This window comes from Trachypithecus francoisi, unplaced genomic scaffold, assembly GCF_009764315.1.
Source record: "Trachypithecus francoisi isolate TF-2019V2 unplaced genomic scaffold, Tfra_2.0 Lachesis_group17, whole genome shotgun sequence".
Lineage (NCBI taxonomy): Eukaryota > Metazoa > Chordata > Mammalia > Primates > Cercopithecidae > Trachypithecus > Trachypithecus francoisi.
In genome coordinates, this window is record NW_022681462.1 from 99,082,737 (window position 1) to 99,096,467 (window position 13,731).

At 39.1% G+C, this 13,731-nt stretch overlaps 1 protein-coding gene across 2 annotated transcripts in view; it reads left to right on the plus strand.

Annotated features, from left to right (window-relative positions):
* The window catches only part of ADAM17 (ADAM metallopeptidase domain 17), a 71,387-nt gene that overhangs the window by 28,635 nt on the left and 29,021 nt on the right, over positions 1-13,731 (plus strand). For both annotated transcript variants that reach the window (XM_033176592.1, XM_033176593.1), the window contains exons 5-8: positions 3,754-3,922; positions 5,474-5,607; positions 8,696-8,785; positions 10,702-10,815. In XM_033176592.1, the coding sequence (XP_033032483.1) occupies positions 3,754-3,922; positions 5,474-5,607; positions 8,696-8,785; positions 10,702-10,815 (507 nt within the window). The remainder of the gene's footprint in view (positions 1-3,753; positions 3,923-5,473; positions 5,608-8,695; positions 8,786-10,701; positions 10,816-13,731) is intronic.

Here is a 13,731-nt window from a genome sequence, read left to right on the forward strand (position 1 = left end):
GGGGTTTCACCATGTTGGCCAGGCTGGTCTTGAACTTCTGACCTGTGATCTGCCCACCTCGGCCTCCGAAAGTGCTGGGATGACAGGCATGAGCCACCGTGCTTGGCCTCCCTCAACTTTTAGTTTTGAAAATGTTCAGCTGGTGTGGTGGCTGTCATCCCAGCACTTTGGGAAGCTGAGGTGGGTGGATCACCTCAGGCCAGGAGTTCGAGACCAGCCTGGCCAACATGGTGGAACCTCATCTCTACCAAAAATACAAAAATTAGCCAGGCTTGGTGGCTTGCACCTGTAATCCCAACTGCTCGGGAGGCCTAGGCGGGAGAATCGCTTGAACCTGGGAGACAGAGGTTGCAGTGAGCTGAGATCCCTCCACTGTACTTCAGCGTGGGTGACAGAGTGAAACTGTGTCTCACAAATAAATAAATAAATAATAAATAAATAAATAAATAAATAAAATGTTCAAATCTACAGAAAGATTAAAAAGTACCCTGTAGCTACAGAAAGATTAAAAAAACAAAAAACAAAAAACAAAAACCCTGTAGCCCTTAAACAATTTCTAACATAATGTCATGTTAACTTTCTTTTTTTCCTGAATCATATGCAAATCGTTTGCAAACATCATGACACTTCACCCCTGACTACTTCTGTATGCATCCCTAGGAATAAAGGCACTCTTTTCTATAGCTGTAATAAAAGTAACATACCTGAGAAAATGAAAAGAATTCTACAGTATTATCTAATAATCATGCCATAGTCAAAGTCTCTAGTCATCCTCAAAATCTCCTTCGTAAACTTTTTTTTTGGTTTTCCAATCCAGGATCTAATCAAGTTTTCTGCCTTTTAGTCAATTACTCATCAAATGATTTTTTCCAGCAACTTACTAGTAATAGTGGCAACAGGCTTAGCTTTTATTAATGACCGCTTTTCTTTTGAAATCTTAATATAAAACTAGATTTATTACCTACATAATCTTCATAACCTTCAAGTTAGGTATTATCACTGCTTTACCTAATGAGGGAGGTTATGCTCAGGGTACTTGTCCAAGGCACATAGTGAGGTACCGTTGAGGTTTGAACTCAGATACATCTGATCCCAAAGCCAGCTGTCTTTTTCTGTGCTTGACTGGCTATATTAGGAAACAATCAATGTGAACTTAGAAATGTTTGACACAAAATAAAAAAATTTTCACTTCTATTCATAGGCTAAATGAACTTTACTAAATATGGAAGATTCCTGTAGCCCAGAAGTTGGGTTAGTTAACTTTTGAGGCCTCTGCCATCCCTGAAATTCTGTAACCATCATTTCTTTTTTTTTTTTTTTTTTGAGACGGAGTCTTGCTCTGTCGCCCGGGCTGGAGTGCAGTGGCCGGATCTCAGCTCACTGCAAACTCCGCCTCCCGAGCTTCTCCGCCATTCTCCTGCCTCAGCCTCCCGAGTAGCTGGGACTACAGGCGCCCGCCACCTCGCCCGGCTAGTTTTTTGTATTTTTTAGTAGAGACGGGGTTTCACCGTGTTCGCCAGGATGGTCTCGATCTCCTGACCTCGTGATTCGCCCGTCTCGGCCTCCCACAGTGCTGGGATTAACCATCATTTCTTACATCCACCTCACACATAGATTACCAAAGATGTGTATGCATATAATATTTAACAGTTTTATTGAGATATAATTCACATACTATATTATTCACCCCTTTAGTGTATACAGTTTTGTAGTTGTGTGTGTGTGTGTGTGTGTGTGTATTTTTGAGACAGAGTCTCACTCTGTCACCCAGGCTGGAGTACAACGGCACTATCACTGCAACCTCTGTCTCCTGGGTTCAAGTGATTGTCCTGCCCAGCCTCTTGAGTAGCTGGGATTACAGTTGCCCACCACCATACCTGGCTAATTTTTGTATTTCAGTAGAGATGGGGTTTCACCATGTTGGTCAGGCTGGTCTTGAACTCCTGGCCTCAAGTTATCCACCCACCATAGCCTCCCAAAGTGCTGAGATTACAGGCGTGAGCCATCATGCCAGGCAGTTTTCATATATTGATGGAGTTGTGCAAACACCACCACGTTCAATTTTAGAACATTTTCATGACCTGAAAAAGAAACGCTGTATCCTTTAGCCATCCTTCCCCCTTCCTCCCTAACTCCCTCAGCTCTAGGCAACCAGGAATCTACTCTCTGTTTAGATTTGTCTATTTGGGTCATCTCATATAAATGGAATTATATAATATGTGGTCTTTTGTGTGTGGCTTCTTTTTAATTTTTTAATTTTTTTGAGATGGAGTCTTGCTCTGTCGCCCAGGCTGGAGTGCAGTGGCATGATCTCGGCTCACTGCAACCTCCGCCTCCTGGGTTCAACTGATTCTCTTGCCTCAGCCTCCCGAGTAGCTGGGATTACAGGCGCCTGCCACCATACCTGACTAATTTTTGTATTTTTTACTAGAGTCAGGGTTTCACTGTGTTGGCCAGACTGGTCTCAAACTCCTGACCTCAAGTGATCCGCCTGCCTTGGCCTCCCAGAGTGCTGGGATTACAGACGTGAGTCACTACGCCCAGCCCGTGTGTGGCTTCTTTCACTTAGAATAATGTTTCCAGGGTTCATCTATGTTGTAGCATGTATCTGTATCTTATTTATTTTTATTGCTGAATAATACTCCATTGTATTGTATGGATAAACTGCATTTTGTTTATTCATTGATTAGTTGTTGATGGACATTTGGGTTGTTTCCACTTTTTAGCTATTATTTACATTACTGCTTGTGTTTTCATTTCTCTTGGTTATATACTAGGAGCAGAATTGCTGGGTCATACGGTTATTCTACTTTTAACCTTTGAGGACCTGCTATTTTCTAAAGTGGTTTTACCATTTTACATTCTCATCAGCATGTATGAGGGTTCTGGATTTCTCTACATCCTCACCAGTATTTGTCTTTGATCATAGTCATCCTAGTGGGGATACAGGGGTGTTTCATTGTGGGTTCTTTTTTCCCACTGGGGTTTTGATTTGCATTTCCCTGATGGAGATAAATATATTTTTTGTGTGTCCTCTACAAACCGCCTGGTTCTGATGAGACCAGTGTTCTTACAGAGAATAACTTTGCTTTGAAACAAAACAAACAACCTTTTGACTTGGGTAAAGTTTGGAATATATTAATTGTGATTTACTCTAGCCTTGTAATATTGTAAGTGGAGATTTTTTAAAAAAACTGCATTCGCTGAAACCAGTAATAAGTTTCAGACCTGTTGTTGCAAGTTCTGAGTTTTCTTTCATATAAATATATTTGTTCTTTTGTGTGGATAAAGCCTAACATGGCAAAAAGGTGTCAAACACCTAAGTATTAAGGAAGCTAAAAGGAAAATACTGCATGAACAGAAATCTTGTCCAATTTTCATTACTATAGCACCATCACCTATAACAGTGCCAGTATACAGTAGATATTACATAATATTTTGGAATGAACGAGTGGAAAATGATATGCGTTTTTCTCTTCTGCATCCTCTGAAAGATTTCATAACGTGCAAAGTATGTAAGGCTTTATTTGTATACAGATAAAATAATCAGAGTTTATGATCTACGTGTTTACTTACCAGCCTAGAAACTCCGTATGATTAAAAATTGAGATTATTTATTTTAATAACATGACTAATCAGTTTACTTAACCTAGAAATGAATGTTATCTAAGAACAAGGAAAGGATGTTAGAAGAATTTAGTGTTTAGGAATTGTTATTTTTTCCATTTCAGTCGTATATATTTTCTGTTTTAGCCACTTTGGAGATTTGTTAATGATACCAAAGACAAAAGAATGTTAGTTTATAAATCTGAAGATATCAAGAATGTTTCACGTTTGCAGTCTCCAAAAGTGTGTGGTTATTTAAAAGTGGATAATGAAGAGTTGCTCCCAAAAGGGTTAGTAGACAGAGAACCACCTGAAGGTAAGGCTTAAAGAGTGTATTTCAAATAAGAAACAAACATATTACAATTGACTTCAATAGGAGTGGTTGTTATTTGATAAAAAAAAAACATGATTGTCAAGTAACTGTAGTATTTGGCATGAAAATAAGAGTTTTATTCCAGAAATTTTCAGCTTCTTTTGTCTATAATGTAAGAGTTGAAAACTCTAGAAAATAATGGGAACAAGAAAGATTAGACTTTAAAAAAGATTAGGGAAAAGGGAAATGGACTGATCCGAGGGAAAATATTCTTGCAGATATTTAGAAATGATAAAATAATAATGGTGGAAAGACAATTTTTAGAGTTTATAAGAAATTAATTGGTAGCAGGAGAGACCTATGTATATACTGCTTAGAATACAAGAAGGTTATATCCATCTTGGGACAATCTATTTAGGGTCATTTAAGAAACATAACCATCTTGGAATTTTACTGCCCAAAACACCTCTGGTTAGGTTTTTTTGTTTTGTTTTTTTTTTGCAGTGCAATCTCGGCTCACTGCAACCTTTGACTTCCAGGTTTAAGCGATTCTCCTGCCTCAGCCTCCCGAGTAGCTGGGATTATAGGCACGTGACACCAGTCCTGGCTAATTTTTGTGTTTTTAGTGGAGATGGGGTTTCACCATGTTGGCCAGGCTGTTCTCGAACTCCTGGCCTCAAGTGATCCGCCCACCTCAACCTCCCAAAGTGTTGGGATTACAGGCGTGAGCCAACGTGCCAGGCCAAAGATGGTTATGTTGTTAAAATATTATTAAAATATATATTAGCATTTTAATATATAAATAAATTCTTAATTTATTTCACAAAAGTTGTCCTATTAACACAAACTAATTTTCAATGTGAATATTTTGACATTTTTACTGTTACTTTGGTTAATTCATAACTTCTTGTTGTAGAATATGACTGACAGCTTCATAGCCCAGCATTAGGTGAATGTTTTATTCTGTTGAGCACTATTTGTTTATTTATTGATTGATTTATGTAGAGATAGAGTCTCACTCTTGTTGCCCTGGCTTGAGTGCAATGGCATAATCTTGTCTCACTGCAACCTCCGCACCAGGGTTCAAGTGATTCTCCTGCCTCAGCCTTATGAGTAGCTGGGATTACAGGCGGGCGCCACCATACCTGGCTAATTTTTGTATTTTTAATAGGGATGGGGTTTCATCATGTTGGCCAGGCTGGTCTCGAACTCCCATCCTCAGGTGATTCACCCACCTTGGCCTCGCAAAGTGCTGGAATTGCAGGCCTGAGCCAGCATGCCCGGCCTTACTCTGTTGAACACTTTTTAAAGTTTCTGTATTTGAAAAATTAAGGCGGCTCTTGTCCTTGGTTTTGAATTCTACAGTGTTTAAACTTTATGTTACTTGTCACTTTTCTGTCTTGCTCCAAATTGTTTTTTTTGTTGTTCAAGATCCTTTAGTGATGTTAAGCTCACATAATATTTGTTTCAAAAATATATTAGATTTAAAGTGTTACCATAAAACTCCTTGTTTTGGTGAATTTTGATTTAATAGTGCATACAAATTCATATTAGAGCTTGTTCATCGAGTGAAGAGAAGAGCTGACCCAGATCCCATGAAGAACACGTGTAAATTATTGGTGGTAGCAGATCATCGCTTCTACAGATACATGGGCAGAGGGGAAGAGAGTACAACTACAAATTACTTAGTAAGTATTTGATATTGCATCAAGTAATTGAAAAAAAATTCTTGTGGGTGGGTACATTCCATGAAACTTAATGAAACCAGATCTGTTCCAGATACTCTGTTATTTCCCTAAAATATTTGAGGGATATTCTCTGAGGTTTTTATGTTACTGTATGGAAATTATAGTTTCAAATTTATGACAACCCATTTTACCTTCGAACTAATATTTTCTGCATGTTAGAATTTATGCATATAGGGTTTGGGAGAGGTTATGATGTAGTCCTTCCTCCTTGATATAAGTGAGCTCTTTAAAAACATTACTGCTATCATGGAAGTGAACCTGTGGTGTCACATGTGAATGTAAAAATATGTATTTACATGAACCCATGTTTATCTTTTGCTTATATGTATATTTCAGAGAGGAAGGTGAGTTTTGTTCGTCATGTTAAAGACCTAGTCATTGGACTTCGCTTGAAATAGGTGGGACTTTCATGGTCATAACTAGCTCTAGGGCACAGAAGTGAAGGCAAGATGTAAGAAGTGCTGATACTAGATTTTTAAGCATGAACTATTATTATTATTATTTTTTTTTGAGACGGCGTCTCGCTCTGTTGCCCAGGCTAGAGTGCAGTGGTGCTATCTCGGCTCACTGCAAGCTCTGCCTGCCGGGTTCACGCCATTCTTCTGCCTCAGCCTCCTGAGTAGCTGGGACTACAGGCGCCCACCACCATGCCCAGCTAATTTTTTTGTGTTTTTAGTAGAGACGGGGTTTCACCATATTAGCCAGGATGGTCTCGATCTCCTGACCTCGTGATCCGCCCTCCTCGGCCTCCCAAAGTGCTGGGATTACAGGCATGAGCCACTGTACCCAGCCGAACTATTACCATTTTTAAAGTCTGGGAAATCATTTTTCATTGACATTTTTTGCTAGTATGACCTCATTCGTCATGATTACTTGGCACTGACCAAAATGTTGTTATTGAGGGAGTAATGGAGAATGCAGCTATTCATGAAGCAAGAAGAAGCTGGGGCGGTAAAGATACCTTTCTCATTGCCTTGCTTTTCCCATGCTGTCCATTTTATTCGTACCCTCCCTTACCCTTCTTTCCCTTCCCTTCCATGTCAAGTGGATTTGTTTGTTTGTTTGACACAGAGTCTCACTGTGTTGCCCAGGCTGGAGTGCAATGGTGCAATCTCAGCTCACTGCAACCCCTACCTCCTGGGTTCAAGCAGTTCTCCTGGCTCAGCATCACAAGTAGCTGGAATTACAGGTGTGAGCCACAGCACTCGGCCCCATATCAAATGAATTTATTATGAGGCTAGTAAGAGTCACTGTTATTCTTGTTCCTAAGAGAGAGATTCTTCCTTTAAAAAGCTTCTCTCTTAATCTGGGTTTTGTATTAAGGGGCTCCTCTTATATTACTTCTTTGTTCATTACACTACAAATATGAATATAATGAGAGATCTAGTCTTAAAATTTGTGTTTTTTACAATTTCTGAGACATAACTTGTTTCACAGTTGCTGGAACAAACCTTATCAACCCAGTTTTTGAATAGTAGAATATTCTCTTTGAGAAAAAGATAGGTAATTAGCATTTTGTTCTTTCTCATGTCGTTTTCCTTGGAAACAATACTGCCTTCCTTCTCCAGTTTTCTCAAATCAGAGAGCAAAAGAAGGAGGGTTGCTGAAATGAACCTTGTTCTTTCTGGCTGTCTTCTTACCCATTCCTCAGTGCTGAACTTTTCGGGGTGAGAGTAGGGGAATAGGGTTGGCAGTTGTCTGCCACTGTTCCTTACTTGTTTCTGGGGAAGACATTTGAGGTACTCACCAAGAGACAGAGTGAAGATGGAATTCTTTTTAGAAGGGAATACGATTGACCCAGGAACAGTGCCAGGGGGTGGGGGTTAGAAGCACTGACCTTCCCTCTGCAGTCAAAAATCCTCATGTCACTTTTTTTTTTTTAGACTCTGTTGCCCAGGCCGGAGTGCAGTGGCGAAATCGTAGCTCACTGCAGCCTCTGTTGCCTGGGACAAAGCAGTCTTCCCACCTCAGCCTCCTTGAGTAGCTGGGACAACAGGTGTTCACCCTTTCTGGCTAAGTTTTTTGATTTTTAGTAGAGATGGAGAATTTCTCAGGATGCCCTCAAACTTCTAAGTTTAAGCAGTCCTCCTGCCTCAGCCTCCCAAAGTGCTGGGATTACAGGCGTGAACCACTATGCCCGGCCCCTGTATAACTCTGATTCTCCAAAAATTTAACTACTAATAGTCTACTATTGACCAGAAGCCTTACCAATAAAAGAACAGCCGATTAACACGTATTTTTTATATGTATTATTACTGTGTTCTTACAATCATGTAAGTTAGAGAAAGGAAAACGTTATGATGAAAATCATAAAAAAAAAAAAAAGCTGGGCATGGTGGTGTGCGCCTGTAGTCTTCTGTTACTCAGGAGGCTGAGGTGAGAGGATTGCTTGAGCCCAGAAATGCAGGCTATAGTGAGCTATGATCGTGCCACTGTACTGTACCCCTGGTGACAGAGCAAGACCCTGTCTCTGAAAAAATAAAGAAAAATCATAAGGAAGAGAAAATACATTTACCATTCACTAAGTGGAAGTGGATCATCATAATCGTCTTCATGTTGAGTAGGCTGAGGAGGAAGAGGAAGAGTTGGTCATATTGTCTCTGGTGACAGAGGCTCAAGGAAATCCACATATGTAAGTGGACACTTGAAGTTCAAATCTATGTTGTTCAAGAGTCAACTGTATTTCAGGTATATTGATTGACTTTTAAATTTAATTTTTATTATTGATTGAAACGGTAGTTTTACAAAAGCCTGTTACTTGTCATTTTGGTTCCATGTGCAATTGAGTACCTGAAATTTAGGTTAAACTATACCATTGTTTTATTCTGGTAACAGCACTTTAAGTTTGGGGCCAAAGGTTGGGAATACTCAGATACAGTAACATCTTAATGCTAGTTTTTGTGAAAGTAGAAACTTCTGCAATGGCCTCTAAACTGAGATTTTTTTTTTCCTCCATAGATTTTATATTGCATTGCCAGGAGAGGTAAAGAGCTACATAATGTCTTTTTTCTTTTTTAAATACACACAGATAGAGCTAATTGACAGAGTTGATGACATCTATCGGAACACTTCATGGGATAATGCGGGTTTTAAAGGCTATGGAATACAGATAGAGCAGGTATTTATCAATAGATATGGCTTATATTACTCACTTAAGTTATGTACTATAAATATTTGTCACTTGTATCCAAAACCCAAAAACTTGTCCTTAACAATAATTGTAAGTAAGTTTTCTCAAATGCCAATGATTTTTTTTCTGATGAATTGTGCAGTATTTTTGATGTTAATTAGTTCTGGATTGTGAAGTTTTCTGTCCTTAGTCCTGCTTTAGGTAGAAAGCCTTTTACGCTGCTGTGCTTTGTTCCTTCTTTGAATTCATGGCCTTTTTATTCTCTGTAGTTTCTTTCCCCCTCTGATTATATTTAAGTCTTTCGTGAAAACTGTGGCACGTACCGTTGAATCCTTAGTCAGAAAATTTACTAAAAAATACTGGGTATTTTTGCAAGGCTGTAGTTATATATACAGAACCTTTAGGTTCTTTCCCCTCAGATATCTCCTTCTGATTTCTTGTAATCTCTTAACAGAGTATGTCTAGCAATGTTATATTAGTGTCACCTTAATATCTCATATGAAGAGTTATTTCAAATTGCTAAGACTAAAAAGACTTCTGACATAGGGTTTTACTTTGGGCAGAGAGACATTTTGATATGTAAGTTATATAAATTGTTATCTCTATTTTTTTCCAGGCTTTTTGTAATAAACCATATTTTTATAAGTTCTATAGTATAGAATTTAGAGGTTGAAAAATTTTTTTAAAAAATCATTCACCATGTTTATAAATGTTAAACTTTGATATTGTTTGGATAAAACTAAGAGATTTTTTCCCTTTTCATTCTCTTTCACTGTTTTGCATTTTCTTTTTAAGTTATTATTTGAATAGGTAACATATACACAGTACAAAAACCAGTGAAAAGTAAGTCTCTGCAACCTGTTTATTGTTAAACCAGTTCCTTTCCCCAAAGACATTCATGTCACTAGTTTCATATGTATCTTTCTAGAGATGTCGTATGCATGTATAGTGTATGTATATGTCTGTATTTGACACAATGGTGCTGTATGCAGTACACTTTTATACCTCGCTTTTCCATTTCACAGTATGTTGGAGAGTACTTCATGTTCATGCATGTAAAGCTGCCTCACTTGTTTTATTATAAATAGCTGCATCATGTTTGAGTTTTAGGGAACCTGTAAATTTTCTTTTTGCTTTAGGCATTTGGAACCAATTATAGAACACAGGAATAATATAGGAGATTAAAACATTAACTTCTTTACATCTGATGAAGGATGGATTGGAGGATGTGGTTTAGATGTGCATCATGGTGGTCTTCTAAGTAGTTCTGTCCCAGATTTGACCTTGACCAGCCACCATCAAAACTGCAGAGTCCACCCCAGTAAGCTTACCACACAGTGGCAGAGGAGACCAGAACAGGCAGGCAGGCAGGCAGGGAAGAGAGACACACAGAAACTCTGAGCTGAGCATAGTTTCCTTCTTTCTTTATCTCACACTTACTAATGGGAGCCTTTGTTACTTTTTTTCCCCTTCTTTGCAGGTTTAATATGAATTTGTCTGAAATGCACATATAAGAAGAAGCCTCTATTCTTAGTCTTTTATTCCTTTGATGCACAAAGAGATGTATATTTTATTTTTCTTTCCTAAACTGTTGACTATAGTTGTAATAATTATTTTAGGCGCCTGTAACCCAAGTTCTTATTTTTTAAAAATAAACATAGAGGATATGAAAATGTAGGAGTACATTCATATTATTATAAATAATTAATTGACATATGTTTTCCATACCATATGCTTCTGTTTGTTTCAAACATTGAATATTAGAACTGAAGAATTTATGAATTTTAGTTTTAAAATTTTTTTTCTAGAATGATTCTTTTTTTGAACAGATAAAATAATGCAGTATTCAGAGTCTTCTGACTTATTTTGGAAGTGTTCTGAGTATATTATCTCTTTAAGTATAGATTCGCATTCTCAAGTCTCCACAAGAGGTAAAACCTGGTGAAAAGCACTACAATATGGCAAAAAGTTACCCAAATGAAGAAAAGGATGCTTGGGATGTGAAGATGTTGCTAGAGGTAGGTCTTGGAACCCTGGATATTAACACCACTTTATGATTTCTGCTATGTGGATTGTATGTGTTTTAATGAAGGAGCATAATGGAAAAGATGGAAACCCAGAAGCAATCTCCCCCAGCTGATCCAGCAGGAACCTCATCGCGTGTAACAGCGTAGACAACAAATAACAAAAACTCCATGAAAAAAATGTTACAAAGCAATGCTGCTTCTTTTTTTTTTTTTTCTTTTTGAGACAGAGTTTCACTCTTATTGCCCAGGCTGGAGTGCAATGGTGTGATCTCGGCTCACTGTAACCTCCACCTCCCGGGTTCAAGCGATTCTCCTGCCTCAGCCTCCTGAGTAGCTAGGATTATAGGCATGCATCACCACAGCCAGCTAATTTTTGTATTTTTAGTAGAAACGGGATTTCTCCATGTTGGTCAGGCTGGTCTCGAACTCCCGACTTCAGATGATGCGCCTGCCTCGCCCTCCCAAAGTGCTGGGATTACAGGTGTGAGCCACTGTGCCCGGCGAAAGCAGTGCTTCTTAACCTTAATATCTTTGAGGATCTAATAAGGCAATCAGTGGATCTTCTTTAGAAAATAACATGGATACCGAATATATAGAGTTTTTGCACACTGTTTCGTTAGTTCGGGACACTTAGTTCAGGGCTCTCTGAAGCTTGTCAATTTATCTTTTAGGGCAGTAATTATCAAACAGGTTATGAACATTTATTGGACAGTAGAAATATAGCTTGGAGATCTGAAAGTTCTCTACAGGAATTTAAAATTTTTGTGTTTTTATTCTGGCGATTAATCTAAAGATGGCTAACTTAATCATTTTACGTCATTTGGAGTCTTGCTGTATAACAGGATACTGCCATGTGATTCCAGTGTCTTGAGTTTGTGTGTGCTATTACTTTGGTGTAGAATGACTTTCTATGAAGTGATAGTAGTTATATTTTAATGTGTTGGTAAGTGTATGAGTTTCCTGTTGTTGCTTTAACAAATTATCCCAAGTGGAGCAGCTTAGAACAACACTTATGTATCTCATAGTTGGCATGGGCTAGTCCAGGTATGGTGTGGCTCATCTGGATTCTTGTTCAGAGTCTCATGAGGCTGAAATCAGGTTTTCAAAGCTTTAATAGAATTAAAGGATATTATAACTCTTCATCCAGATGGAGAAGCATAACGTGCAGCACCTGTGTGATACGCATTCATACCCTGTCTAATTTGATCTGCTGAGCACCTGAAAGGTTGGTTGAGACAGCATCATTGTTGTGAAGAGGCTCAGCAAGTGTTATTGTTTATTCCAGCTGACATGACAGAGCAGCATAGGCTGGGGGACTTAACAGAAGTTGGGGTTTTCACAGTTCTGGAAGCTGGAAGTCCAAAATCAAGGGGTCAGCAGGGTTGATTTCTTCTGAGGCCACGGTACTTGTGGTGTAGGTGCTGTCTTCTCCCTGTGTGCTCACATGGTCTTTCTTTCAGTGTGTGCGTATATTCTGATCTCCTTATCAGGACACCCGCCATATTGGTTTAAGGCCCACCCATATGACCTCAGTGTACCTTAATTACCTCCTTAAGGGCCCTATTTCCAGATAGAGTCACATTCTGGGGTACTTTTGAGGGTTAGGACTTCAACATTTGAATTTTGGGGTGGCACAATTCAGCCAGTAACAGGAAGATTAAATGACTTGTCTGGTTAGTCATACAACTGGTAATGGCAGAGATTGAATTGAGCACAGATCTCCTGACTCCTAGAACAGCTGAACCACTGTGCCTGTGTGCTTTTCTGTGAGCCTCCAGACAGCCCATGGCAGGGGAGGAACCAAAGAGAAGAATGACTTACATTGACAGATACTCCTCTCCAATTTTCTTCCCTAAGGCTCCTAGAATATTCTTAGAAGCCTCACCCTTTTACCACGGAACTATCAGAATCCCCATGTAACCGCACTTCATTCTTCATATAGGGCTCTCTGGCCTCTCATTTAAAGCATTTTAAACATTGAGGGTTTTGGCTAGGCATGGTGGTTCATGCCTGTAATCCCAGCACTTTGGGAGGCTGAGGATGAGGCTCGTGGATTGTTTGAGCCCAGGAGTTCAAGACTAGCTTGGGCAACATGGTGTACAAAAAATACAAAAATCAGCCGGGCATGGTGATGCATGCTTTTGGTACCAGCTTCTTGGGAGGCTGAGGTGGGAGCTTCACTTGAGCCTGGGAGGTCGAGGCTGCAGTGAGCTGTGATTGCGTCACTTCACTCCAGCCTGGGTGACACAGCGAGACCCTGTCTCAAACAAACAAATTAAAAAAAACCCCAAAATTAAGGTTTTTTAAACTTGGAGATGCTGGATGGTTATGGTAGAGGTTTTTAAAGTAATGTATGAAGCCCTTTTAAATTGAGAAAAAAAAATCCTCTCAAACCTGCAGCGTTGGCTCAAATGGATGTAAAATCTTTATTTTAGTAACGTAAAACTGGGTATATATGCTTTTCTATAAGTGTATATTTATATAAATGACTATATATTATGATGCTCAAAAAAGTTTAAAGATTAAAATTTTTATAAAACCAGATGAATCCTTGAAATACTTGAGAGGGATCTGTTTTGGTCTGGGGTGCTGCAATCCCCTTAACGAAATGGAGCATCTCTAGTCCTAGGCTGTATGTCTTCAGAACAGCCCTCGGAGGAGCAGTGAGTTAGTTCTGAACAGCTGGAGCAAGCTCCCGAAATCTTCCCTTTTGTACCCCTTGCCAGATGACAGTGTCGGCCTCTCACCGGTGCAGGTGGAGGAGCACTTTAGGGAAAGAGCAAAGCACTGCACGGGGTTGTGATTGCTGGTGCTGAGCTGCATGCTGTCATGGTTCTGTTCTGGAATGTTTAGTTGATTTCGATTACATCTTTTGGTCTGATGTAATTGTTAATCTAAGAATGCTTT